Source organism: Scyliorhinus canicula, chromosome 13, assembly GCF_902713615.1.
Source record: "Scyliorhinus canicula chromosome 13, sScyCan1.1, whole genome shotgun sequence".
In the NCBI taxonomy this organism is placed as follows: Eukaryota; Metazoa; Chordata; class Chondrichthyes; order Carcharhiniformes; family Scyliorhinidae; genus Scyliorhinus; species Scyliorhinus canicula.
Genome location: NC_052158.1, coordinates 145,312,455 through 145,339,882, shown reverse-complemented (window position 1 = coordinate 145,339,882; position 27,428 = coordinate 145,312,455). Strand labels below are relative to the sequence as shown.

Here is a 27,428-nt window from a genome sequence, read left to right as displayed (position 1 = left end):
CACAGTGGCTAGCACTGCTGCCTACAGCGCTGAGGACTGCCTACAGCCCTTAATTGGGGGAGGGGGGTTGGGGAAATTAGGTACTCTAAATTTAAAAAAAAAGGAAACCAAACCTGGACACACTACTCCAGATGCGACAATAGTTATCTACTTTCATACTCCAGTCCTTCTGCAATAAACGCTAACATTCCATTTGCCAACGGGCTGTTCATGAATATTGGGGCAGTCTGTCGCCAGAAATGGAGACCGAAGTCAAGGAAGGGAAATGTTAAATGAGCATGGGGTTGGGGTGTGGTGGTGGGTACGTAGGTAAGAGTAGAATGGGAAGAAAATCGATGAACCTTTCCAGGTCCATATGTGTGCATGACGGTCATCAATGCATCGGGAAAAGAGTTGAGGAGTCCTGTGTAGCACTAGAACCAGGAATGTTCCACATACCCGAAAAAGCGACAAGTGTAACTGGGGTCCAAGCTGGTACACATGGCTGCACCTTTTTTATTTGGAGGAGGTGAGACTAAAGGAGGAAGTATTCAGTGAGTGAACAAGCTCAGCCAGGCGGAGGAGAGTGTGGGTAGATGGGCAATATTTGGGTCTCCCAAGAGGAAGCGAGAGCCCTTGGACTGTTCTGGTGGGGGATGGAGGGGTAGAGGGATTGAATTTCCATATTGAAGGATTGATTGGAGGCTGAAAACTGCTGCACTGTGTGCCTAATATTTGTTCTTATTCACATATATATCTGGAAGAAAATGTTGACCTAAAGCATGTAGAGCCAGCTAAACATCTTGCACATAAATGGATTTAAGCTTTGAGTCATCCAGTCAGCTGTTATTTCAAAGACTGCTCATTACTTTTCAACACGGGGCTGTATTTGGGGCTCTGGTATGTTGCATGAATAATTAGGATTGTGGTCGGGTTATTTGCCAAGTCTTTTAGTTTTTCTTAAGAGGTGTCATCATCTTGATGACGTTACTAAAGGAGGGGGAGGAAAGTCTAGGTCATAAATCTTGCAGTTCTAAATATCTTGTTCCATATTCTTGAGACAGCTCTCGGAAACTTGGAAATATGTAGCCTAGCCAAGTGAGTTTACCTCCCATTGGTGAAGGGTGGCATAAAACTAGACCCCAATATGATGACGTTGTCCCATTGTATTTGCAGATGCAGCTTAATTGACCAATTGAGTGACTTGCCTTATGAGTATTAGTCCCTTTCAGACAGAATTAGTTGGATGGTTAGGGTTTTCCAGTCATCTTTTGTTCAAAAGGTGGCTAAAATGCTAGGATGTACAGTTGCGGTTCTATCAAGATACGCAGTTGTGGTTCTGTGTCCAATTGAACTGTAATGTAGTGCAGATTGCATTACACAAAGCAGGTAAGAGTTTTGTAATCAAATATCGGATGCAACTTGTACTCAGTGCAAATAGCAGGCGGTTGGGGAGAGTGTTGGGTGCAAATCACCAAAGCATGGGCGAGAGAAAAGAACAAACAAAGAACAAAGAAAAATACAGCACAGGAACAGGCCCTTCGGCCCTCCAAGCCTGTGCCGACAATGCTGCCTGTCTAAACTAAAATCTTCTGCACTTCCGGGGTCCGTAGCCCTCTTCCCATCCTATTCATGCATTTAAAGACCCTTTCCTCCATGAGCAAACTTCACGAGGTACCATGGATACTATGTCATATAGCAGCACTTTCCAAACTTCCCCCCAACTGTGACTCCGTTTTAATATTTGAAAATCAGTGTGACCCTAAAGTGTGATGGAGGGGGGAGAAGATGTTGAGTGGGGGCAAATGGTTTTGTGCATAGTTTTTGAAAAGTCATGAAGGGGTGGGAGTTGTGCATGTAATGGAACCTTGGTGCCGATCCCATGAACCATAGAATTCCTGCAGTACAGAAGGAGGCCCTTCAGCCCATTAAGTCTGCACCGACCTTCTGAAAGAGGATCTTTCCCTGGCCCACTTCTTTGCCCTATCTCCTGGGGTCAACTAAGTTTCTCCCTCCTCTACTACCCCTGCCCCCTTTACTACCTATACAACGTACAGTATTGTAGCACTCAACATTGGTATTTGTATATGTGTTGAAACAAAATTTTAAAATTATTCTTGTGTGAAGTTTGCAGTTGTCAATGCCTGCATTTCAATCAACTGCACTATCCAAGTTCCTGAACTGATCTGTTTGCATCATGGACTTAACTTAGTACCCAATTCTTTTTTTCCCAATTAAGGGGCAATTTAGCGTGGCCAATCCACCTACACTGGACACCTTTGGATTGTGGGGGTGAGACACACGCAGGCATGGGGGGAATGTGCAAACTCCACACTGACAGTGGCCCGGGGCCGGGATCGAACTTGGGTCCCACGTGCCGTGAGGCAGCAGTGCTAACCATTGCACCATCGTGCTGCCCCATCACACTTCTGTAATTTACAATCCTACATACAGATTTGACCCTATTTGCATGCAAACTTGAATGACTAAGGTATGTTGGATTATTTAGTATACTTGTTTTGTGAATGTGGAATTTGTCTGCTCCCTCGGTTTTTCCACGTGTAGCTTGACTAAACAACTAGAAATAAGGATGTCTTCCTGCTGGCAGTTTTAGGTAGGAAAGATTGTAGAATCTTATCTTCCAAAAGGTAGTATTCTCTTAATCATTGCCATGAGCCAGTGAGTTAAGAGCTGGGAGGATAGAACTTATGAATGCGTGGCAGGGGGAAATTAGACTGGTTCTGTGAAGATGGGACCTGTATAGAGTGTGAAGGTTCCACCGGATTAGTAATACTAACATCCTTGGGGTGGCGTATAATTGTCACAAGTAGGCTTGCATTAACACTGCAATGAAGTAACTGTGAAAATCCCCTAGTCGCCACACTCCGGTGCCTGTTCGGGCACTTGCAGGGAGAATTCAACGTCCAATTCACCGAACAAGCACGTCTTTCGGGACTTGTGGGAGGAAACCGGAGCGCCTGGAGGAAATCCACGCAGACATAGGGCGAACGTGCAGACTCTGCACAGACAGTGACCCAAGCGGGAATTGAACCTGGGTCTCTGCTGCTGTGAAGCAACTATGCTACCATGCCGCCCATGCTAGGACTTGAGGAGGTTTGAACTAACTTAACAGGGAAATGGGAGCCAGGAGGTAATATTGGGGGAGACAGAGTAAGCAATAGAGTAAGAAATAGTCAGGTATTAGTGGAAGTAGAGTACTACAGTAAAGTTCAAATTAGGTTTACAGTGCATGTATGTAAATACACTTAAATATAGTGAGCTGCAGGCACAGCTGGTCCATGTGAGAGTACAATGTGCGGTGATAATGAAGACTTGCTCAATAAAAAAGCAGCGCTGGGTACTAAGTATTCTGGATGCCAGGTGTTCAGGAAAGATGGAGAACGAAAGAAAGGAAGGATAGCTGCATTGACTTGATATTACAGTGCTGGAGAGAGGATTCCCTTGAGGGATAAAGGGCAGAATCTTTATTTCAAGCTAAGAAACAATGCAGAAACATTACATTGCTGGATGCATTCTATAGACCACCAACTAGTGGGAATAATGTATAGAGGGCAAGATGTTTGCATGGAAACCAGACGTGCAAGGTGCAAATTTTGATGATAATGGAGCAATTTTGCCATCTCCGCCTGACCCAGGTAAATTGGAATAAAACATTGGCAGGCAAAACTAATGAAATAATGGGCTGCCTTTTAATGAGTGCAACAAATGGTGAGAGGCTGGCAGCTAGCATGAGGGAATCCAAAGTCTTAGAGGATATCAATAATAAAAGGGCTGAGGTTTTGTGTGTGTTTACGAGAGCTTGACTGAGATACTAGATGAGTATTTGCTGCCAAAGGATTAGTGAAAGGAGGTAGTTGAGACACTGAGCTAAAAATTGATGAGGTGGCATTTAAAAACGCTGGCTGTGTTTAAGTCACCAGGACAGGATTGAATGCACCAGAGATATGGAGGCAAGTAAGATCGGAAGTTGTGGAGGCATTGACCATAATCTTCAGTCCTCCGTAGATACAAAATGTGCCAGAGGACTGGAGAATTGTGAATATTTTGAGCCCTTGTTCAAAAAATATATAACAACAGGACAGTTAGTTCAGTCTCTGCTTGGGAAAGCTTTTAGAAAGTCAGTTGGACATGAGGATTGTTACAAATTAAGGTAAGCGTGCAAGAATTGAGGGCAGGACAGTGGTGCAGTGGTTAGCACTGCTGCCTCATAGCAACGAGGTCCCAGGTTCAATCCTGGCTCTGGTCACTGTCCATGTGGAGTTTGCACATTCTCCCCGTGTTTGTGTAGGTTTTGCCCCCAAAGCCCAGAGTAGGTGGATTGGCCATGCTAAATTGCCCCTTAATTGGGAAAAAAAATTAATGAATTGAGTACTCTAAATTTATATTTGAAAAAAGCTTGCATGAATTGAATTTTTTTCGGTTAACAGGGTTTAAGGATATTGTAGTCGATCTGGTTTGCATGGATTTACAGTAGGCACTTGGTATGACACCACAAAAGTCCAAGGAATAAAAAGGGCCACTTGATCGCGCGTGTGCAGGGCACAAATTCAAGTCACATGACAACTTGGAGGTATTGTGAACTGTGAAAGATAGTGATTGATTTCAATAGGATGTAGGTATGCTGGTGGTGGGGCAGGTGGACTAGTGATGGACGAAGGTTAAGTGTGAAGTGGTTTATTTTGGTAGATATACGTGGGTTTCCACTGGGTGTTGTTCTGGTTTCCTCCCACAGTCCAATGATATTTAGGTTATGTGGATTGGTCATGATAAAATTGCCCCTTGGAGTCCAGGGATATGCAGGTTAGGTGGAATTGTGGGGATCGGTCGGGGTAGTGGGCCTAGGTAGAGTGCTTTTTCAGAGGGCCGGTGCAGGTGAGTTGGGCTGGATAGTCGCCTCCTGCACGGTAGGGATTCTATGGAACGAGAAGAGGCACTATAAAAAGGGTCAAATTTTAAAAGTGGCACAGGAGCAGAGCGACCTAGGATATATGTGTGTACGACTGTTGAAGGTGACAGGATAGTGGTTAATAAAGCTTGCAGGATCCCGACCCTGGGTAACTGCCTGTGTGGAGTTTGCACATTCTCCCTGTGTATGCATGGATCTCACCCCCACAACCCAAAAAGATGCGTAGGGTAAATTACCCTTAATCTGGAAAAAAAAAGAATTGGGTACTCAAAATTTATTTTTTTAAAAGTTGAAGATTGCAGGATTTTTCTTTCTTAAAAAAAAATGGAGGCACAAGAGTACAAAAACAAGAAAGTTATACCACCGGCTTGGCATCCAGTGGACCTGTATATCTGATTCCGAAAACCGTTCAGGGAGGATATGAAAGAATGGACGAGTGAATATGGAGATCAGGGACTTTGATCACATGATTGGAGAGGTTGGTGATATTCACCGTGGAGAAGATTAAGTGTGGATTTTTATAAAATCATGTGTGGCTCCTGAGTTTTGCGCTCTCCTTGCTTCAGCATGCATTGTATCAATTTAATGGTAGCAGAAATCGAGGTCTGCCTTTTTGCACAATCCATGTTACTTTAGTTCTTGCTATTTGTACATTTGGCTGGCACTGCTGTTCTCATCAAAACTTTGAAGGTGTTTCGGCTTATTGTACCTAGAAATTAAAATTTTCTCTGGTAGGCCTTTCAGTACACACCGTCTGCAGCTTTGCTTACTTTCAGGCAGGATTTTAGCCCATCAGAGTTTGTTACCTAGTGCTAGGGGTTGAAAATGAAAAATGGCTGGAAATATATCTTAAGCTCCAAATCTTCATTTAGTAGAATATTTACTGGTTAGATTCATATGAAGTGTAGCCATGAATTACTGAAAGGCCACCCTTTTCTTTTGTCTTGACTAATACTTAACGTTTGCCACTTGTAGATTAGATAACTAACTGACTGTTACCTGAATAAGCTTTAACAGATTTTTAATTTTTTCCTTGGCAGCCTCCAGAAATAGATGTGTTGGTTGGAAAGGATCGCCACAGCTTCTACACCAATGGCTTGGTCCTCGGTGGAAAGAAGTGCTCTGTTATCAGAGATCAGCTGTTTGCTGATGGTGACTTCACAATGGACTTGAGGACTAAGAGCCAATCTGGGGAAACAACGTACAATGTTTCTGTCGGCAGAGCTGGCAGAAGTAAGTAATGCACATCGGATATTGAGCTTGCTCTAATTGAATTGAATAATTTGGGCTAAATATGTTTTTAATTGGGCTTTGGTTTTAAAGATAGTGTAAGATTTCAGCATGCAAATATATACGTCTTTGAGCATAGATAATGGCAAATGATGTGGAAGAAAAACTGATCTTGCTGGTTTGTCTATTCTGCTCATACAGATATAGTTATAAATACAAATTTGACTTTTCAATGCTGTGCTCATCAACTTTCATTCTTGAAACAGTGGGGCACTCCTATCAAGCTTGATGTACCGGCCACGGAAGGATTATTGTTTTCCTATCATGTTTGTATTCGTTGCAGCTACCATATGTTATTTTGGTAACTTGCTAAAACTTTTTTGAAATAACATTTTTCAAATTCTCTAATTTGATCTACTCCAATGAGAGATTCAGTAATACAAGCTGGTTAGTTTTCGCGTGCATTACAATATACAAATAATAACTGTATAGGTGTACCTGACCCAGCCATACAATCTTGATTTTAAATCATTAATAGGCAAATACATATTCTTCAGGTTCCTTTCTTGCCCTTCCACCCCTGTGATTCTGCAGTTTGGCCTACCAAGTATCTTGTCTTGATCTTGCCTGCCCACTAAGTTAGTTACTGAATATGGGCAGCAAGGTGGTGCAGTGGTTAGTAGTACTGCCTCACGGTGCTGAGGTCCCAGGTTCGATCCCGACCCTGGGTCACTGTCCGTGTGGACTTTGCGCACTCTCCTCGTATCTGTGTCTCATCCCAACAACCCAAAAGATATGCAGGATAGGTGGATTGGCCATGTTGAATTGCCCCTTAATTAGAAAAAATAATACTAATTAAAAAAAAAAAAAAAGTTAGTTACTGAAGAGTAATCAGGAATAAGAATCCTGCTTGCAAAAAATAAAAAGCCTCCAGCTTTAGTCAACAGTTCATTCTGGTGCATCCCTAGTTTATGGTAATTTAACTCAAACCCAACCAGAGTCCAACTCAACTTGGTGTTTGTTTACCTTTTTCCCCCTTTCCTCTCCCCCTCTCTTCCCCACCCCCCCAATCCAAAATTAAGGGGCAATTTAGCGTGGCCAATTCACCTACTACTCTGCACATCTTTGGGTTGTGGGGTGTGCGACCCATGCAGACACGGGGAGAATGTGCCAACTTCACACTAACCCGGGATCGGACCTGGGTCCTCGGCACCATGGGGCAGCAGTGCTAACCAGTGCGCCACTGTGCTGCCCTTATTGATTACCTTTTCAATAGTGTTCTGGTTTGAAAGACCACTGACCCCATTTGGATGTTCTTTAATGAGTGCAAGTAAACAATAGAAATAGATATTCAAGTTTAAGAATTAGGTAAAACAGTACAGTCTCTAATGCATTACATTTGACACATCTCGGCAGCAAAGTGGCGCAGTGGGTTATCCCTGCTGCCTCACGGCGCTGAGGTTCCAGGTTCGATCCCGGCCCTAGGTCACTGTCCGTGTGGAGGTTGCACATTCTCCCGTGTTTGTGTGGGTTTCAGCCCCACAGCCCAAAGATGTGCAGGCTAGGTGGATTGGCCATGCTAAATTGCCCCTTAATTGGAAAAAATTAACTGGGTACTCTAAATTTATATATTTTTAAAATTGGCACAAAAAGGCAGCATGGTGGTGCAGTGGTTAGCACAGTTGCCTCAGCGCCGAGGTCCCAGGTTTGATCCCGGCTCTGGGTTACTGTCCATGTGGAACATAGAACATAGAAATATACAGCACAGAACAGGCCCTTCGGCCCACGGTCTTGTGCCAAACTTTGTCCTAGATTAAGAACAAATTAATCTACACCCCATCATTCTACCGTAATCCATGTACCTATCCAATAGCTGCTTGAAGGTCCCTAATGTTTCCGACTCTACTATTTCCACAGGCAGTGCATTCCATGCCCCCACTACTCTCCGGGTAAAGAACCTACCTCTGACATCCCCCCTATATCTTCCACCATTCACCTTAATTTATGTCCCCTTGTAATGGTTTGTTCCACCCGGGGAAAAAGTCTCTGACTGTTTACTCTATCTATTCCCCTGATCATCTTATAAACCTCTATCAAGTCGCCCCTCATCCTTCTCCGTTCTAATGAGAAAAGGCCTAGCGCCCTCAACCTTTCCTCTTAAGACCTACTCCATTCCAGGCAACATCCTGGTAAATCTCCTTTGCACCTTTTCCAAAGCTTCCACATCCTTCCTAAAATGAGGCGACCAGAACTGCACACAGTACTCCAAATGTGGCCTTGCCAAGGTTTTTTACAGCTGCATCATCACCTCATGGCTCTTAAATTCAATCCCTCTGCTAATGAACGCTAGCACACCATAGGCCGCCTTCACGGCTCTATCCACTTGAGCGGCAACTTTCAAGGATCTATGAACATAGACCCCAAGTTCTCTCTGCTCCTCCACATTGCCAAGAACCCTACCGTTAACCCTGTATTCCGCATTCATATTTGTCCTTCCAAAATGGACAACCTGACGCTTTTCAGGGTTAAACTCCATCTGCCACTTCTCAGCCCTGCTCTGCATCCTATCTGTCTCTTTGCAGCCGACAACAGCCCTCCTCGCTATCCACAACTCCACCAATCTTCGTATCGTCTGCAAATTTACTGACCCATCCTTCAACTCCCTCATCCAAGTCATTAATGAAAATCACAAACAGCAGAGGACCCAGAACTGATCCCTGTGGCATGCCCCTGGTAACTGGGATCCAGGCTGAATATTTGCCATCCACCGCCACTCTGACTTCTATCGGTTAGCTAGTTTGTTATCCAACTGGCCAAATTTCCCACTATCCCATGCCTCCTTACTTTCTGCATAAGCCTACCATGGGGAACCTTATCAAATGCCTTACTAAAATCCATGTACACTACATCCACTGCTTTACTTTCATCCACATGCTTGGTCACCTCCTCAAATAATTGAATAAGACTTTGTGAGGCAAGACCTACCCCTCTCAAATCCGAGCTGACTATCCCTAATCAAGCAGCGTCTTTCCAGATGTTCAGAAATCCTATCCCTCAGTACCTTTTCCATTACTTTGCCTACCACCAAAGTAAAACTAACTGGCCTGTAATTCCCAGGGTTATCCCTATTCCCTTTTTTGAACAGGGGCACAACATTTGCCACTCTCCAATCCCTGGTGCCACCCCTGTTGACAGTGAGGACTAAAAGATCATTGCCAACGGCTCTGCAATTTCATCTCTTGCTTCCCATAGAATCCTTGGATATATCCTGTCCGGCCCGGGGGACTTGTCTATCCTCAAGTTTTTCAAAATGCCCAACACATCTTCCTTCCTAACAAATATCTCCTCTAGCTTACCAGTCTGTTTCACACTGTCCTCTCCAACAATATGGCATCTCTCATTCGTAAATATTGAAGAAAAGTACCCGTTCAAGACCTCTCCTATCTCTTCAGACTCTATACACAATCTCCCACTACTGTCCTTGATTGGACCCACCCTCGCTCTAGTCATTCTCATATTTCTCACGTGTGTAAAAGGCCGTGGGGTTTTCCTTGATCCTACCCACCAAAGATTTTTCATGCCCTCTCTTGGCTCCCCTAATCCCTTTCTTCAGTTCCCAACTGGCTATCTTGTATCCCACCAGCGGCGTGTCTGAACCTTGTTCCCTCAGCCTTACATAAGTCTCCTTCCTCTTAACAAGACATTCGACATTCTTGTCAACCATGGTTCCCTCACTCAACCATCTCTTCCCTGCCTGACAGGGACATGCATATCAAGGACAAGTAGTATGTATACACACTTCAACTCATGTCTGTGCCTGCAAGTACTCTCCTTTGTCAGTGTTACCTTCCCCACTGCCTCGCTACACGCTTTGGCGTCCTGAATATCGGCTACCTTAGTTGCCGGACTACAAATCCGGTTCTCATTCCCCAGCCAAATTAGTTTAAAACCTCCCTCCCACGATATTGGTGGCCCTCTGGTTCAGATGCAACCCGTCCTGCTTGTACAGGTCCCATTGTCCCCAGAATGCGCTTCAATTATCTAAATAACTGAAGCCCTCCCTCTTGCACCATTCCTGCAGTCACGTGTTCAACTGCACTCTCTCCCTATTCCTAGCCTCACTATCACGTGGCACCTCCAACAAACCAGAGATGCCAACTGTCTGTCCTGGCTTTTAACTTCCAGCCTAACTTCCTAAACTCGTTTATTACCTCCACACCCCTTTTCCTACCTATGTCATTGGTACCAATGTGCACCATGACTTCTGGCTGCTCACCCTCTCCCTTAAGATGCCCTTTTTGTGGCGCAGGGCTGTCATTGCCCTGCTGCCCAAGGGGGATCTCCGCCTGCTTAAAAACTAGCGACGGGTCTCCCTCTTCAGCACGGACTACAAAATCTTTGCCAAGGTGATGTCTTTACGCCTTGGCCGCGTGCTGGACCACATAATCCACCCTGACCAGTCCTACACAGTCCTGGACTGAACCATTTATGACGACATCCATTTGGTCTGGGACATTATTCATTTTACCCGGAGGACTGGTATGTTGAGCGCCTTCCTGTCTCTTGACCAGGAGAAGGCGTTCGACAGGATGGGGCACGAGTATTTGCTCGGGACTCTGCGAGCTTTTGGGTTCGGGACGCACTTCGTCGCCTGGATCTGATTATTGTACGCCGCCTCAGAGTCTGATTAAAGTTAACGGGTCCTGACGGTGCCCCTTCGCTTTGGGAGAGGAGTGCGTCAGGGCTGCCCCTTGTCCGGCCAACTTTATTCTGTGTGCATGGAGCCTTTCCTGCGCCTCCTGCGGAGGAGGTTGTTGGGGCTGGTTCTGCGTGAGCCGGACATAGTGGTGGTCCTCTCGGCTTACGCTGATGATGTGCTCCTCATGTTCACTGACCCCGGTGACCTGCGGAGGATGCGAGAGTGCCAGGCTGTGTACTCCGCCCCGTCCTCTGCTAGGATCAACTGGGCTAAATGTTCCGGACTCCTGGTCGGTCTGTGGCAGATGGACCCCCTCCCGGAGGAGCTCAGGCCCTTTAGCTGGAGTTGGACCAACATCCTCTACTTGGGAGTCCATCTTTTCCTGGCAGAGGAAGCCTGGCCGGCGAACTGGCAGGAGCTGGAGACCAAGGTCACCACATGCCTGGGATGCTGGACAGGACTACCCCCAGTGCTGTCCCGCGGGGCTCGAGTTCTCGTCATAAACCAGCTGATCGCCTCTATGCTGTGGTATCGGCTGGTCACTTTGACTTTGTCACATGCATCCAGAGAACCCTGCTTCAGTTCTTCTGGGACAAAGGATTGCACTGGGTCGCTGCGGAGGTCTTAAGTGTCCCGAGGGTGGTTTGGCGCTGGTGTGCCTTGGCTGGCGGAGCGGAGGGCTGTGGATGCCGGGATGACCAGGATCGGGGACGTGCTGGGTGGCTGAGAGGCGGGCTGGATGACACCCTACGAACTAGCCAGGTGCGAAGCGGTGTCTGTCCGGTGCGCAGCCAATGCTATCCAAGGCCTCAAAACGGTCGTGCTAGGCCCCGTGGGCACACTTGGACTTGAGATGGCGCGGTTGTGCGGTGGCAACCCATCTGAGCAGACCCCTGCTCGGACGGAATTCCATATTGGTCCCAAACCCTGGAACCATCCCGGGTGCAGGTGCCCCACATCCCCAGCCATCTCGCGGAAATACCCTTTGCTCTCTCGCACTGCACGGAGGGGTTTCCTGTACGGCCTGCTGTTGCGCACTTTCCACCTCCTTGCCCTCGCCCGCCGCCTGGACATGCCTTGGTGTGCCTCGTTGCTGCCCGGCGGTGGAGGTCCCCACTGGAGGTCCCTCTACAGAGGTGTCCTCCCCATAAAACTAGGGGACCTGGGGTGGAGGGTGCTGCGCATGGCAGTGCCGTGCAACTATCGTTTGAATCACTTCACGGCTCTGCCAGAGACCTGCCATTTTTGTGGCCTGGTGGAGACCGTGGAGCATGTTAATGTTGTCTATCCTAGGCTGCTCCCCCTTTTTGGTTTCTTGACAACGTTGTTGTTAAGTTTTTCTTTGCACTTCAGCCCCATGCTCTTGATCTACGGGGAGGGGGGGGGGGGGGGGGGGGGGGGGGAGGTGGGGGGAGGTGAGGAGGAGAGGAGGAGAGGAGGAGGCGTTGGACCTCCTCGTCTACCTGCTCCTGGGTCTGGCCAAACTTGCCATTTATAGGTCCAGGCAGCGGGCGACCGAGGGGGTCGTCCAGCCTGACTGTCTGCTCATCGTTCGCGGCCGGGTGTCCTTGGAGAGGGAGCATGTGGTGTCTCCGGGCACACTCGAGGCCTTCTGTGCTCGGTGGGCACCGCAGGGGTTGGATTGCCTTAACGACCCCGATTTTCACACTTTAATTTGACGGGTTTCCTTTCTCGTTCCCTTTGTGCTGTGCTCAACTCGTTGTTTTGGGGCACTCCCCTCTTTTGTTTTATCCACCAGTTCCTTTGTGTTCTTTTCCTTGGTTTTCACACCCAGCATCATGCCAGCGTCGGTGGCGGTTGCTGTCCTAATCCTGCACGTGTAGATAAACGTGCAGGTCATAAACTCTCAAAAAACACAGAAAAAACAAAAAAACATGAAAAAGAAGACCAAAACACAGAAAAATTAGAGTAGTGAGACCATATAAAAGGTGTAAACCAAACGGCAACGTTTAAGTTAATTAACTAAATAAACAAAAGACTAGACTTTAGATAAAAATGAACCCTTATACTCCGCCAGTCACCAAACTCTCACTATAGCACTCAGCCCATATAGCATTATTTTACACTTCTAACATTTCGTGCTCTGCTGGGTTTGCAGGTAAAATGTGACAATTACAAAAAATAAATGTTATCTTATCAATTTGCTTTGACTTATCATTGTTATTGCTGGGGCAGCACGGTGGTGCAGTGGGTTAGTCCTGTTGCCTCACGGCGCCGAGGTCCCAGGTTCGATCCCGGGTCTGGGTCACTGTCCGTGTGGAGTTTGCACAATCGCCCCGTGTTTGCGTGGGTTTCGCCCCCACAAACCAAAGATGTGCAGGTTAGGTGGATTGACCACGCTAAATTGGCCATTAATTGGAAAAATGAATTGGGCACTCTAAATTTAAAAAAAAAATCTTGGTTATTGCTGTCTTCTAATTTGCATCTACTAATTTGTATCCACATCTATTAATTTGCATCCACATTTATCTCCTTCATTTCAAAGGTCTTGTGCCGGCTTTTGGTGTGACTCCTGGATGATATTTTGTTCTCTTTGCTTTGCAAGTATAGAGGTTCCCCATCCCTTTTGTGGGACTGATGCGAGCCATGCATTGTTCAGTGGAAAACAAACTCTTTTGGTTTCTACTGATAAGTCAAGTTGTGGGGTGGCACAGTGGTGTAGTGGTTAGCACTGCTGCCTATGGTGCTGAGAACCTGGGTTTGATTCTGGCCCCATGTCATAGTGTGGAGTTTGCACATTTTCCCCATGTCTACGTAGGCTTCACCTCCACAGCCCAAAAGACATGCAGGTAGGTGGACTGGCCACGCTAAATTGCCCCTTAATTGGGAAAAAAAGAAATTGGATACTCTGAATTTATGGGGAAAAAGATAAGCCAAGTGGCATTTCATTTGTCATCCAACCATATCCACACCTATTCCATGAGTGGATCATCAGTATTCTGACCGGGAAAGGCATTTATTGAAACCGTCCTTGTGAATCTCCATTCTCCATGCATGCAGGTTAATTTTGTGTTCCCAATATCAGCTACATACATAATTCATATATATTCATCACTACCAAAGAAAATTTCCACACTCTTTTTAAGGCGAGTGAGGAAGAAGCTCGTTGTGTGTAGCATTTTTTAAAATATAAATTTGAGTACCCAATTAATTTTTTTCAATTAAGGGGCAATTTAGCGTGGCCAATCCACCTACCCTGCGCATCTTTTGGTTGTGGGGGCAAACGGCACGCAAGCAAGGGGAGAATGTGCAAACTCCACACGGGCCGGGATCGAACCTCGGACTGTCGCGCCGTGAGGCAGCTGTGCTAACCACTGCACCGCCGTGCTGCCCATGTGTAAGCATTTGTTAATGCTTGTTTTGATTTTAAATGCAAAAACCATTTCATATTAATAATGAGTCTTTCCAATTTCATAATTTGCTATTTTAAAAAAATCTTCCTTTCAGATAGGCTGTCTTTGTAACATCAATTATCCTTGTCATTGTTTTGTGTAGCAATTTCAATAGCAGGCTGTTCAAATGCATGCAATAGTATAAAATGGATTTTGTAGAAAGTTGATAATAGTTCATTAAAAAAATATTGACATTTACACATTCATTACATCAAGATGCTTGCCTACTTTTCGAACTTAAGTTAGACGAGTTACATTCTCATTCTGTTCCAGAGCTTTGCTTTGAGTTATGTTTACAAACATGTCCCAATGTCTACCAAGTATTGTATTCATCTATGTAAATTTGGCTCACTTGCTGTATAATGCTCTCCAGAGTTGGAGATGACTTTGAGGCAACAGTGCTCTGATTGAGACCATGCCAATTGTACTTTCTGGAGAACCATCTTTGTCCTGGGACGAAACCCTGTTTTGTCCTTGAATATAATTTGATGGTTTTTCTGACGCGCAAAGAGCAGTCCACATCCAATTATTTCAGTGAGTTTGAGAAATTTTAGACTTGGGCATACAACTGCAGGTATTCAATAATTTATTTATATAGTGCCTCGGCATTTCACAGGACCATTATAAAAGAGAATATGGCACTATGCCACATAGATGACTAGAAGGTAGGTGCTTTTAGGAAATAAGTGAGATAGTGAGGGAACTACAGAGTTTGGGGCATAGGCTGCTGATGGTACAGTAACTAATGATTGAGCGATTTAAAATCCAGGATGTTTGAAGCCAGAATTAGATAAGTGCTGTAATCTTAAGAGGATTGTGGGGTTGAGGACATGGAGGTTTTTAAAGACGAGAATTTTAAAATCAGGACTATGCTTGACCTGGAGCCACTGTAGGTCAGTAAGTACCAGTGAAATGGGAAGAGGACGTGCAGAGTTAAAATATGGCCAGCAGAGTTTTGGATCACCATTTGCAGAAGGTAGACAGGGAGGCCAGTGTATTTGAATAGTGAAGTGTAGAGTTTAAAAAGTAAGGAGCAGATAAGCTGAGACGTGGTGATGTTATGGAGGTGGAAATGGGTGGTCTTCGTGATGGTTTGATTGTGGTGAACAGATTGCTTCAGACTGTTGCCATGGGGAAAGGACTCTGTAGTCAGGGAATGGAGTATGGAGGAGGAGCAATGGCATCCACATTTAATTGGGGTGGAGGGAGGGAATGGATTTTCATCCAGTACTTTGTCCGATACAGTCCGATAATTTAGCAACAGTCGATGGACTCTAGTAGGTGATGGGCAGGTAGAGCTGGGTGTCATCAACATCAGGTAAAAATGAACACCACTTTCAGATGTCACCAGCTTGCAGCTGGAAATCGGGAGCCAGAGATATTTCCTGGGGGAAACACAAAAGCGATGCTCTGGCTATGATTAGATAAGAATGGAGCCAGTTATGAGCAGTCCCGACCTGAGGATTGTATGGTCAGCAATCAAAAGGCACAGACTGAGACGGGTGAGGGAAAGTGTATCTTGTTACAGTCACGTAGGACGTCTAGAACAAGGGCTCACAGTCTCAGGATATGGTTGGGTTAAGGGCCAGTAACCTTTGTTTGAAATTCTGTTATTTATGAAAAACAAAGCCACAAGACTCCAATGTTTAAACATAATTTTTGCTATACAAGAGTCAACAAAGCAACTGTCAATATTATCTACCTTGAGGGCAGCACGGTGGCGCAGTGGGTTAGCCCTGCTGCTTCACGGCGCCGAGGTCCCAGGTTTGATCCCGGGCTCTAGGTCACTGTCCATGTGGAGTTTGCACAATCTCCCTGTTTGCGCGTGGGTTTCGCCCCCACAACTCAAAGTTGTGCAGGGTAGGTGGATTGGTCATGCTAAATTGCCCCTTAATTGGAAAAAATTAATTGGGTACTCTAAATTTAAAAAAATATATATTACCTGCCTTGTACTCTTTAAGATCTAGAATGAACAAGAGGTAAAAATGAATTAACAGGTGAACAGTGGCCGAACACACCTCACTGCATTGAATGGCACCTACAACCAAGACGGGTTCATGCAACTCAGTCAGACGTTGGTGATCACTTAAGGCATACAAAATCTTCAATCTCTGTCTTCCTTTCGAAGTTTCCGAGTTGAGGATTTGGCCTCTTGCTTTCCCTCAACAGCACCTCCAACTTGGCCTGAAGTCATAGAATCATCGTCTTCACAGTGCAGCTGCCATTTGGCCCATCGAGTCTGCACCAACCCTCTGAAAGAGCACCCTACCTAGGCATGTAACCCTGCACCTTGACCAAGGCCAATCCATTTAAGCTGCACATGTTTGGACACTAAGGGGCAATTTAGCGCAGCAAATACACCTAACCTGCACATCAAGTCCTTGTGCTATTTATTCCTATAATGAATTAACAACAGGACTATAGCTTAAATTGCCTCAACAACTGCTCGCCTTCCAGCTTCTTGATCTCCTGCCAAGGCTGTGACCCAGTTGGATTACAAGGCTGCACCTAATTGATGCATTATGTTGGGTTCCTAGCTGCATTGTGCAGGCAGCCTTACTGAACTGACACTGCTTCCCACGTGTTTTCTGTGCCCCAACTAGGCTGCTATCAACAACTGCATTGTCTGGTTAAATCCTGGTGGGCAGCCTCTGTTCTAAAGAATGTTGGGATGTATCTAAACCTGGACAAATCTGTACTTGAAATGTTGCAATCTCATGTCAACTAATGGTCTCTTCTGCAGGGTGCTGACTTGCGATGACTCCACATCCTTACGATGGTTCCAAAGATATTGTGTCTTGATGATGGAAATGTCAATGGGATGGGGCTGGGGGTGGTTAAAGACTCTTGGAACTGGCCACTGCGTGACACTTGGGGACATGAATGCTATAACTGTTGTGAATGATACAATTGTCATTTACCAACCTGACGCTTGCAGACTCTCCTGGCCTTGCTGCATGTGGCATGGGTTTTTGTTTTGAGGAATTGCAAATGGAGCTGGGCATTTCAGTTAACAATGAACAGCTCCACTTCTGACCTTGTGATGGGAAGGAAGGCCATTGGTGAAGCAGTTGCAGCCAATTAACACACCTGAGAAATTCCTACAACAATGTCTTCAGTCTGAAATGATTGACCTCCAACAAAAAGGCTGAAATAAGTCTGTAGTTTAATGGTCCATGATCACTATCAGTGAACAGGTTGGATAAGTGATGAGTGGACAATATGTATGGCCATCTTCAGGTCAATGTGTTGATTTATGGGTAGGCCCTGCAGCCCAGGCGTTGAACAGGAGGATTTGCCCTATTCTGAACAGAACATGGGCAAAGTTGTCTGATAGATGCAACTTCAAGTGCACTGAAACACATTGGCTAGGAACAAGGCTAGTTCTGAAGCACAGGTCTTACTTCCAGGATGTTATTGTGTTCATTGACTTTTGTTTTCCAATCTACTGAGTTGTTTCTTAATGTTGATGTTGCATGGAGTGATTTGAGTAGGTGAGCACCTGTGTCGGGAGAAGGTCAAAGTTTATCCACGTGATACCTTTGGCTGAAGTTGCTTGCTTTATGTGCTTGTTTTCTGGGTACTGCTATTGTTAGGGATGAATGTACATGAAGCCTGCCTGTTCCTCCACTAGTGACTAAATTGTCCACTACCATTTATGGCTGAGCTATAGAGATTGACCTGCTTAGCATATTGCCTTTTGTTTAACACTAATGTAGTCATGTTGTAGTTGTGCCAGATTGACTGTTCATTTTTGGGTACATCTAGTGCTGCTCCAGTGTGCCCTTCTACCCTCAAACAAGATTGATCATGTGGCTTAAAGGAGATGCAGAGCAGCAAAAGTTTAAAAAATGACGGTGCTGCATATTTGGCTGTTGGCCCACAGTGCCTCAATCTGTTCTTAATAGCAATTCCTCTGCAAAGATGGCACAGGGACTATTCACTCCCAAAGAATGCTGTCATGGACAATGGCATGTGACTGTTAAATAGGTTCAGCTGTTAGCTTGAGGTAATAAGATCATTTGAGTTTGAAATTATTGACATGAAATCTGAAATATACAAGCAGTAGATAGTATGGCTACAGTTCCCTAGATTTGCTTGTTTAAAGCAGTGAGCTATCTAGTGGCTAAACAGAGGATTGGAGTTTAATTGTGCACATTGTATTCTGTGCACTTTTTGTACATTTCTAACAATTTTGTGCAAAACTAATTTAAATTTCAAACTGGTCAATTAATAATCGATGATTCCTGATTGAAATTTAACAATTTCCATTCTGCTCTTCCGGACAATATTTAATGTTTACTTCATTTTAGATTGGCTTGAACATAGAACATAGAACATTACAGCGCAGTACAGGCCCTTCGGCCCACGATGTTGCGCCGTCCTGTGAAACCCCTCTAAAGTCCCTCTACACTATTCCCTTATCGTCCATATGCCTATCCAATGACCATTTGAATGCGTTTAGTGTTGGCGAGTCCACTACTGTTGCAGCCAGGGCATTCCACGCCCTTACTACTCTGAGTAAAGAACCTACCTCTGACATCTGTCCTATATCTATCTCCCCTCAATTTAAAGCTATGTCCCCTCGTGCTGGACATCACCATACGAGGAAAAAGGCTCTCGATGTCCACCCTATCTAATCCTCTGATCATCTTGTATGCCTCAATTAAGTCACCTCTTAACCTTCTTCTCTCTAATGAAAACAGCCTCAAGTCCTTCAGCCTTTCCTCATATGATCTTCCCTCCATACCAGGCAACATTCTTGTAAATCTCCTCTGTACCCTTTCCAATGCTTCCACATCCTTCCTATAATGTGGCGACCAGAACTGCACACAATACTTCAAATGCGGCAGCACCAGAGTTTTGTACAACTGCAACATGACCTCATGGCTCCGAAACTCAATTCCTCTACCAATAGAAGCTAACACACCGTACGCCTTCTTAACAACCCTCTCAACCTGGGTGGCAACTTTCAGGGATCTATGGACATGGACACCGAGATCTCTCTGCTCGTCCACACTACCAAGAATCTTACCATTAGCCCAGTACTCTGCCTTTCTGTTATTCCTTCCAAAATGAATCACCTCACACTTTTCTGCATTAAACTCCATTTGCCACCTGTCAGCCCAGCTCTGCAGCTTATCTATGTCCCTCTGTAACTTGTAACATCCTTCTGCACTGTCCACAACTCCACCGACTTTAGTGTCATCTGCAAATTTACTCACCCATCCTTCTACGCCCTCCTCCAGGTCATTTATAAAAATGACAAACAGCAACGGCCCCAAAACTGATCCTTGTGGCACACCACTAGTAACTGGGCACCAGTCAGAGCATTTCCCATCAACCACCACTTTGTCTTCTATCAGCTAGCCAATTTCTGATCCAAACTGCTAAATCACCCTGAATCCCATGCCTCTGTATTTTCTGCAATAGCCTGGGTAGTGATTCACTCTTTTAAAAATAAATTGAGTACCCAATTAATTTTTTCCAATTAAGAGGCAATTTAGAGTGGCCAATCCACCTACCCTGCACATCTTTGGGTTGTGGGGGGGGCGAAACCCACGCAAACACGGAGAGAATGCGCAAACTCCACAGTGACCCAGAGCTGGGATTGAACCTGGGACCTCGGTGCCATGAGGCAGCAGTGCTAACCACTGTGCCACCGTGCTGCCCTGTGATTCACTCTTAACATAACAAAGGATAAACATTAAAATCATGTACATTGTATTGCACCTTTTTTCCACCTTTCAAATTTCTACATAAATCCTTAGAGCAACAGATTTGCTGTAACCAGTGTCGGTCTGCTGATCGACATTTCTCATTTCATTTAGTCGACAGGTTTGCTTAATAAAATGTAATTTTAAGACCAGGAGCTAGAGAATTTCAAATAAGGATTCGCTTCTTTTGAATGTAAAGAACGAAATACAGGAGCCGAAATGTAGACTGCTTTTTAATTAATCTTTCCCAAGCCAAGATTCTGATCATGGCCACAAGGTCACAATTTACCGTTGAACTCATTTGATCTTTAGCTTGTAGCTTTAAATTAGTAATGGAAAATGTATCAAATTATGGCAAGCTAATATGTTACAATATTCCTCTTGAAGCATATGAGTTGCTACAAGCAAAAAATAAAGCTTTTAAAAAAAAATCTAAACTGCATTTCCTTGATCAGTAGACCGTCTCCAGTATTGCATAGGTGGACAGTAGTATAGTGGTAATGTTACTGTAGTAATCCAACCTCTGTAAATGGCCACCGTTGATCCCACAAAATATCAACCGTGAGGGATTGTGGAACTTCCTCAAATTTGGCTGCCATCGGGAATTTGTCACCATTCTCCACCCATGTTGACGTGCAAGCTGTGATCTTCAACGAAACCACTACAGGTCCAGAACCTCTGCAAGCTGGGGTTAAACTTGTGCAAGCTGTGTCGTCACACCAACACTTCTCCATCTTCCTCGCAGCAACACTCCACCCCATCACCCTGGAGCTCCCCATTGAAGTGGAGCTAACCTACTGGGCAAGCAGGAAACTGTTCAACCTCCTTCACTGCCAGGCCAGAACCAATCTCTTATCATCGAGTGCAGTGTGCAGACTACGGCATTGTGTGAGTTGGAACTACAGAATATCGTTGATGCATTCGCTAAGGCATATGAGAATGGACTAAATATCTGGAAAAGAAAGGTTCTCTACCAGCCTGCTCTTGCCACACACAACTGCCCCAGACCATTGTGATCCACGGTGAGCGGGGGCAGCATGGTGGCACAGTGGTTATCACAGCTGCTTCACGGTGCCGAGCCATGTCAGTGGAGTTTGCACATTCTCCCCATGTTTGTTGGATCTCACCCCCACAACACAGATGTGCAGGTTAGGTGGATTGGCCATGCTAAATTGTCTCTTAATTGAAAAAAAATATGAATTTTAATGTAAACCCCCGGATAATATGGCTCACTTCCCATACCCAGGAGCCTCCACTGGAATGAGCGGACATCGAAAATGAAACCCAGCATTGTCTCCAATGTGCCTTCGGACGCGAGAGAACCAAGTGTTCGAAAACAGACTTCAAATTCACCACCAACCTCATGGTCTACAGCTGCCCTCATGTATGCATCAGAAACATGGACAATCTACAGCAGACACCTCCACTTGCTGGATATTACCAATATTGCCTCTGTAAAATCCTGCAAATCCAGGGTGGCACTGGTGTAGTGGTTAGTATTGCTGCCTCACGGCGTCGAGGACACTGGTTCCATCCCATGCCAATATCCCCAGTATAGAGGCACAGGTAATGCTTGACCAACTGCGATGAGCAGGCCATATTGTCAGCATGTCTGACACGAGACTTGAAAAGTACTCTACTCCGAATTCCGCAGTGGCAAGCGGTCACTGAGGGCAGAGGAAATGCTACGAAAGCCTCCCTAAATAAATGCAGCAGCCCCATTGGCACATTGAAATCGCTTTCCTTCGAACGCAGAAACTAGAGAAGCATCTGCGAAGGCGGCAATCGCCTCGAGCGTCTCAGGGTGGAGCCCGCAGAGGCCAAACGCAAACTGTGGAAAGGACGCAGAATCTAATGCCTCACCCACCTCATCGAACACACCTGCTTGTGGCAGTGTCTGCGGATCGGCCACCGCAGTGTGTCAGCAAGTCATCTGCGACCCTGAGGGACTGGCAAAGAAAGGAAGTTGTTAAACTGTTACGGGGAGAATGCATTGCAGGTTTACCTCTCCACATGGACTCCTGGGCAAGAAAGCTTAATGACAGTTCTAAAGTGTGCAAAGACAGAGGACTGTGGGGTTTATTTGCATAGATCTTTGAAGGTGGCAGTGGCAGCACATTTGCAAATTAAACTCTATGGAATCTTCGGCTTCATGACATAGGCATTTATATAACTTTTATAGTACTTTTAATAAAGCTTTGGTTAGGATGCAACATTCCGTTCTGGGCACTACACTTTTGGATGGATGTGAGGACCTTTGAGAAGGTGCAGAGGTGATTTACCAGATTGGTACCGGGTGGGGGATTTTGGTTACAAGCTTAGGTTGGACAAGCTAGGGTTGATTCCCTTGGAACAGAAGTTGATGGGAGATCTGATGCAGGTGTACAAGATTGATAAGTTTAGAGGGGTCAATAGAAGCGTTTTTCATCTGATGGTAGCATGGTGGTTAGCATAAATGCTTCACAGCTCCAGGGTCCCAGGTTCGATTCCCGGCTGGGTCACTGTCTGTGTGGAGTCTGCACGTCCTCCCCCTGTGTGCGTGGGTTTCCTCCGGGTGCTCCGGTTTCCTCCCACAGTCCAAAGATGTGCGGGTTAGGTGGATTGGCCATGCTAAATTGCCCGTAGTGTCCTAATAAAAGTAAGGTTAGGGGGGGGGGGGGGGTTGTTGGGTTACGGGTATAGGGTGGATACGTGGGTTGAGTAGGGTGATCATGGCTCGGCACAACATTGAGGGCCGAAGGGCCTGTTCTGTGCTGTACTGTTCTATCTATTCTATGTACAAGGCCTGGGTGAATTTTGGGTGCGGTGGCATTGGGATGTGAGCAAGAACTTTTTTAATGCAGCAAGTGGTAACAGCCAAGAACTTTCTGTCAACAAGGGAAGCAAAGACTATCAATTATCAAAATATGGGAACTTGATATATAACTTGCAAGGCTGTGGGAATAAAATGGGGGGGGGGGGGGGGGGGGGGGGGGGGGTGATGGGCTGTTGCTACACAGGAAGCTGGCAAGGACTTCATGGGCTAAATGGCTTCCTTGTGCTCTGGCTTGAGGCAACTCTTCTCTTCACCCATTCCTAACCTTCTCTGGGGCAATTAGGGATGGCCATTAACAGACCATGATGCTCTCATCCCCAAGAACAAATAGAAATGTTGTCATCCCTCCATAAAAAGACATGGAATGTGTAAATCCCTCCAGCACATGAAGATGGATACCTTGGTTAATCATAAAATCATATCATAGAATTTACAGTGCAGAAGGAGGCTATTCGGCCCATTGAGTCTGCACCGGCCCTTTGAAAGAGCACCCTACCCAAGCCCATACCTCCACCCTATCCCAGTGACCCCACCCAACCTTTTTGGGCTCTAAGGGCAATTTAGCGTGGCCAATCCACCTAACCTGCACATGTTTGGACTTTGGGAGGAAACCAGAGCACCCGAAGGAAACCCACGCAGATACTGGGGAGAACGTGCAGACTCTGCACAGACAGTGACCCAAGCCAGGAATCGAACCTGGGATCCCGGAGCTGTGAAACCACTGTGCTACCCTGCTGCCCTTTGCTATTGTGCTGCCCTTAATGATGGGAAGCAATGTTGAAGGCCAGTTGGTTATTGGAACAGGTAGAAGTAACTTAATTGTATGGTCCCAGAACTCACTCCAGTTTGCTTTGAGCAAATTTGAGGAGCAACATGGAGTAGAAATGCATACACTTTAATTTAAAATTATAGGATTTTTTTTTTTGGCCTGTGCAAATTTTGTTCTAAAACTTTAGAAAGGAAGCCAAAGAGAAAATGATCTTGGCAATCACTTTATATTTTAAAAAGCCTACAGGCATTTCATTCAGACCTCCTGCATTGCAACAAACAATTTTACAAGCAGTGCAATTTTGCTATCTAAAAGCAAATTACTGCAGATGCTGGAATCTGAAACGAAAGAGAAAATGCTGGAAAATCTCAGCAAGTCTGGCAGCATCTGTAGGGAGAGAAAAGAGCTAACGTTTCGAGTCCGATGACTCTTTGACATTTCCTCTTTCGTTTCACTTTTGCTATATATTTGTCACCTTTTACTTCTAACCGGACTAGGCAGGGTAGATGCAGGGAAGAAGTTACCAATGATAGGTGTGTCCGGAACCAGGGTCACAGCCTGAGGATTCAGGGTAAACCATTTTGGACAGAGCTAAGGAGACACTTCTTCACAAGAATGGTGAGCTTGTGGAATTCATTACCACAGGAAGTAGTTGATGCTAAAACTTGAATATATTCAAGAGGCGGCTGGATATAGCACTTGGGGAGAATAGGATCAAAGGCTATGGGGAGAAAACAGGATTAGGCTATTGAGTTGGATGATCAGCCATGATCGTGATGGATGGCAGAGCAGGCTCGAAGGGCCAAAAGGTAGTCTCCTGCTCCTATCTTCTATGTATCTTAAGTATCTGGTCTGAATGTTGTCAAGATCTGTGCAGAGAATACATCAGCTATTAAAACCTTTCGCAGAAAATTCTGCATATTGTGCACAGCTCCTCTTCTTGGCAAGACGATCTGTACTCATAGAATCATAGAATTGGCAGTGCATAAAGAGGCCATTCGGCCCATTGAGTCTGCACCGGCTCTTGGAAAGAGCACCCTACCCAAGTCCACACCTCCACCCTATCCCCACAACCCAGTAACCCCACCCAACACTTAAGGGCAATTTTGGGCACTAAGGGCAATTTAGCATGGCCAATGCACCTAACCAGCACATCGTTGGCCTGTGGGAGGAAACTGGAGCACCCGGAGTAAACACACGCACACACGGGGAGAACATGCAGACTCCGCACAGACGGTGACCCAAGCCGAGAATTGAACTTGGGAGCTGTGAAGCAATTGTGCTAACCACTATGCTGCTGTGCTGCCCTAATTGAGTTTTTTTTGGAAACTCCATTCAATTTAATAAATGTTTTGGCTGAAGTAGGTATAAATACCTTGTTGCTGCTTCATATAAAACTGCAGGATAAATGCTGAGGGAAAAAGTCCCCCTTAGCTAGAGAATCTATAATATCAGGTCACAGACTTTGACATGGGGTCAGCTATTGAGGACTTCCTTGAGGGTTGTGAATTCTTGCACTTTCTTACTCTTGGGTGCTGAGTTGAGTATATTTAGAACAGTGTGCGAAGATGGATCTTAATGAATGCCTGAACAGGTACAAGATGCTAAATGGTCTACTCTTCCTCCTGTTTATGCCTCCATCACTCCATTGGGCAGAGGTAGTGCTTTTGTCCCTGTTGGTCTTTTTATTATCTGTAAACAAAACTTTTCAAACTAATGAATGGAATTCAACAACATGGTATGCAGGGTAGAGATCAAGCTGCAGACCCAGGTCCTGGAACTTAAGGATCCATTGACATTAGGAGATGGGGGAAAATTGACTTTACAGAATGATGTGAATTGTCTCATCTGCTGAGGTGGAACAGCTGTCAAAATGCAAGCAGTGTTTTAAGAATAGGTTTTTGGACTTCCGGTGTGCATCATGAAGTGAATGAGCACAGAGGCAGCTCCTGCCTAAGGTTGCAGAAAAGAGCTCTTTTTTTGGGCAACACGGGTTGGAATTTCGATGAAAAGGCGTGGGTGAATATTCAAGGAGTATTTTCCCCCAGGAATAGGATGTTTCTTGGTTATCAGACCCTCAGAAACAGTGCAAGATTTGTCTGAACAGCAACAAACAAAAGCCTCTGCAAGCATGCTAGCGGGGGAAGGGCCAGCTTATAGGTCTCAAGCTGACCTGAGGGCCTTTATGAAAGCTGAATTCTAGCAGCAGAGGGAAGAACTGTGAAAAGATCTCACCAAGGCCATTGAAGAAGCGGAGACGGACTTCTGGTAGCGGTGATGCGGAGCTAAGCCGCACGTTCAGTGGCTCCCACTATTTTCGGACTTTGGGGCTCTTTTAAGGGCTCGTAGTGGTGCTGTTTGGAATTTTCCCCGTGTGGGACCACTCCTTCTCCGATTCTCCACCGGTGGATGGCCTGGACTAGGAGTGGAGCGGTCAGAAAACCGGCTTTGCAATTGCGGCTAAGCCGCACCGCAGCTCCCGCTACTTAAGGACTTTTGGGCCGATTTGAGGGCCCCAAACGGCGCTGTCGCAACGAATCCCGGTGGGGGAAGGTGTCTAGAGGAGCATTCCCCATAATTTATGGTGCTCACCCGGAGTGGGGCAAAGGAAAAGGCTGCAGCAGCTCCCCAAGAAAAGCGGGGGAAGAAGGACAAAATGGCAGCCGGCGGAACACCCGAGGACTGGTGGAAGTGGGCGCAGGAGCAGCAAGCTGCTCTTCTGCGCTGTTTTTTGGAGCTGAAGGCTGAGTTGCTGGACTCACTGAATGCGACTACCAACAAGCTGCTTGGAGCTCAGGCGGCCCAGGAGGTGTCGATTCGGGAGTTGCAGCAGCAGGCCGCTGAGAGGGAGGAGGAGGCCATGGTCCTCGTGGGGAAAGTGGAGTTGCACGAGGCACTTCACAAAATGTGGCAAGACCGCTTGGAGGAGCTGGACGTTCGCACGAGGCGAAAGAATGAGGATCCTGGGCCTGGCGGAGGGGCTGGAGGGGTCGGATCTCCCGTGGTACGTGACCATGATGTTGAGCTCGTTGAGGGGAGCGGGGTCCTTCCATTTGCCCCTGGAGCTTGAGGGAGCTCAGAGTGCTGGCCAGGAGTCCTAAGGCAAATGAACCCCCGCGGGCGGTGCTGGTGCGGTTCCATCGATTTAGTGACCGGGAGTGTGTGCTGCGCTGGGCCAAGAAAGAGGAGCAGCAAGTGGGAGAATTCGGTAGTATGAATCTACCAGGACTGGAGTGCGGAGGTGGCAAAGCGGAGGGCCGGGTTCAACCGGACGAAGGTGGTGCTGCATGCCAAGCAGGTCAGATTTGGAATGCTGCAGCCTGCGCGTCTGTGGGTGACATATAAGGACTGGCACCACTACTTCGAGTCCCCGGAGGAGGCGTGGGCCTTTGTACAGGCGGAGAAACTGGACTTGAACTAGGATCTGGGGACATGCTATGGCCGTTGCTGTTTTCGCTGTTGCTGTTCTTCAATTTTGACACGTGTTTTTTTTATGCTGCTTTTCTTTTTGCTCTGTTTCCGGGTGGGTTTGTCTGTTGGGTATGGGTGTGGGGTATGTGGGGAACGTTGGGGGTATGTGCTTTATATGTTCTCTTCTGTACGGGGCCGGGGGTTGGGGTGAAACTGGATTTTGAGGAGCTGCGTCGGAAGGGTGGGGTGTGGCAGTGTGAAAGCGCGGGCTTTCCTCTGGTTGTCCGCGCTGCGGGGCAGGGGGGGCGGAGCTGGAGGTGGGGCGTGGCCTCTACTGGTTTTCTTTCCCGCGCTGAAGCGGTGCCAAGGAGGTGTGGCAAGAGGGGGATGACCCCATGCCGAGAGGAGATGGGTTTTGGCAGGAGCTGCCGGGTCAGCAGAAGTCAGCTGACTCACGGAAGTACCATG

The 27,428-nt window shown here is 46.2% G+C and overlaps 1 protein-coding gene across 1 annotated transcript in view; it reads left to right on the top strand.

Moving 5' to 3' along the window:
* The window catches only part of pfn2l (profilin 2 like), a 65,211-nt gene that overhangs the window by 21,723 nt on the left and 16,060 nt on the right, over window positions 1-27,428 (top strand). The window contains exon 2 of the mRNA XM_038815306.1: window positions 5,947-6,139. Within this exon, the coding sequence (XP_038671234.1) occupies window positions 5,947-6,139 (193 nt within the window). The remainder of the gene's footprint in view (window positions 1-5,946; window positions 6,140-27,428) is intronic.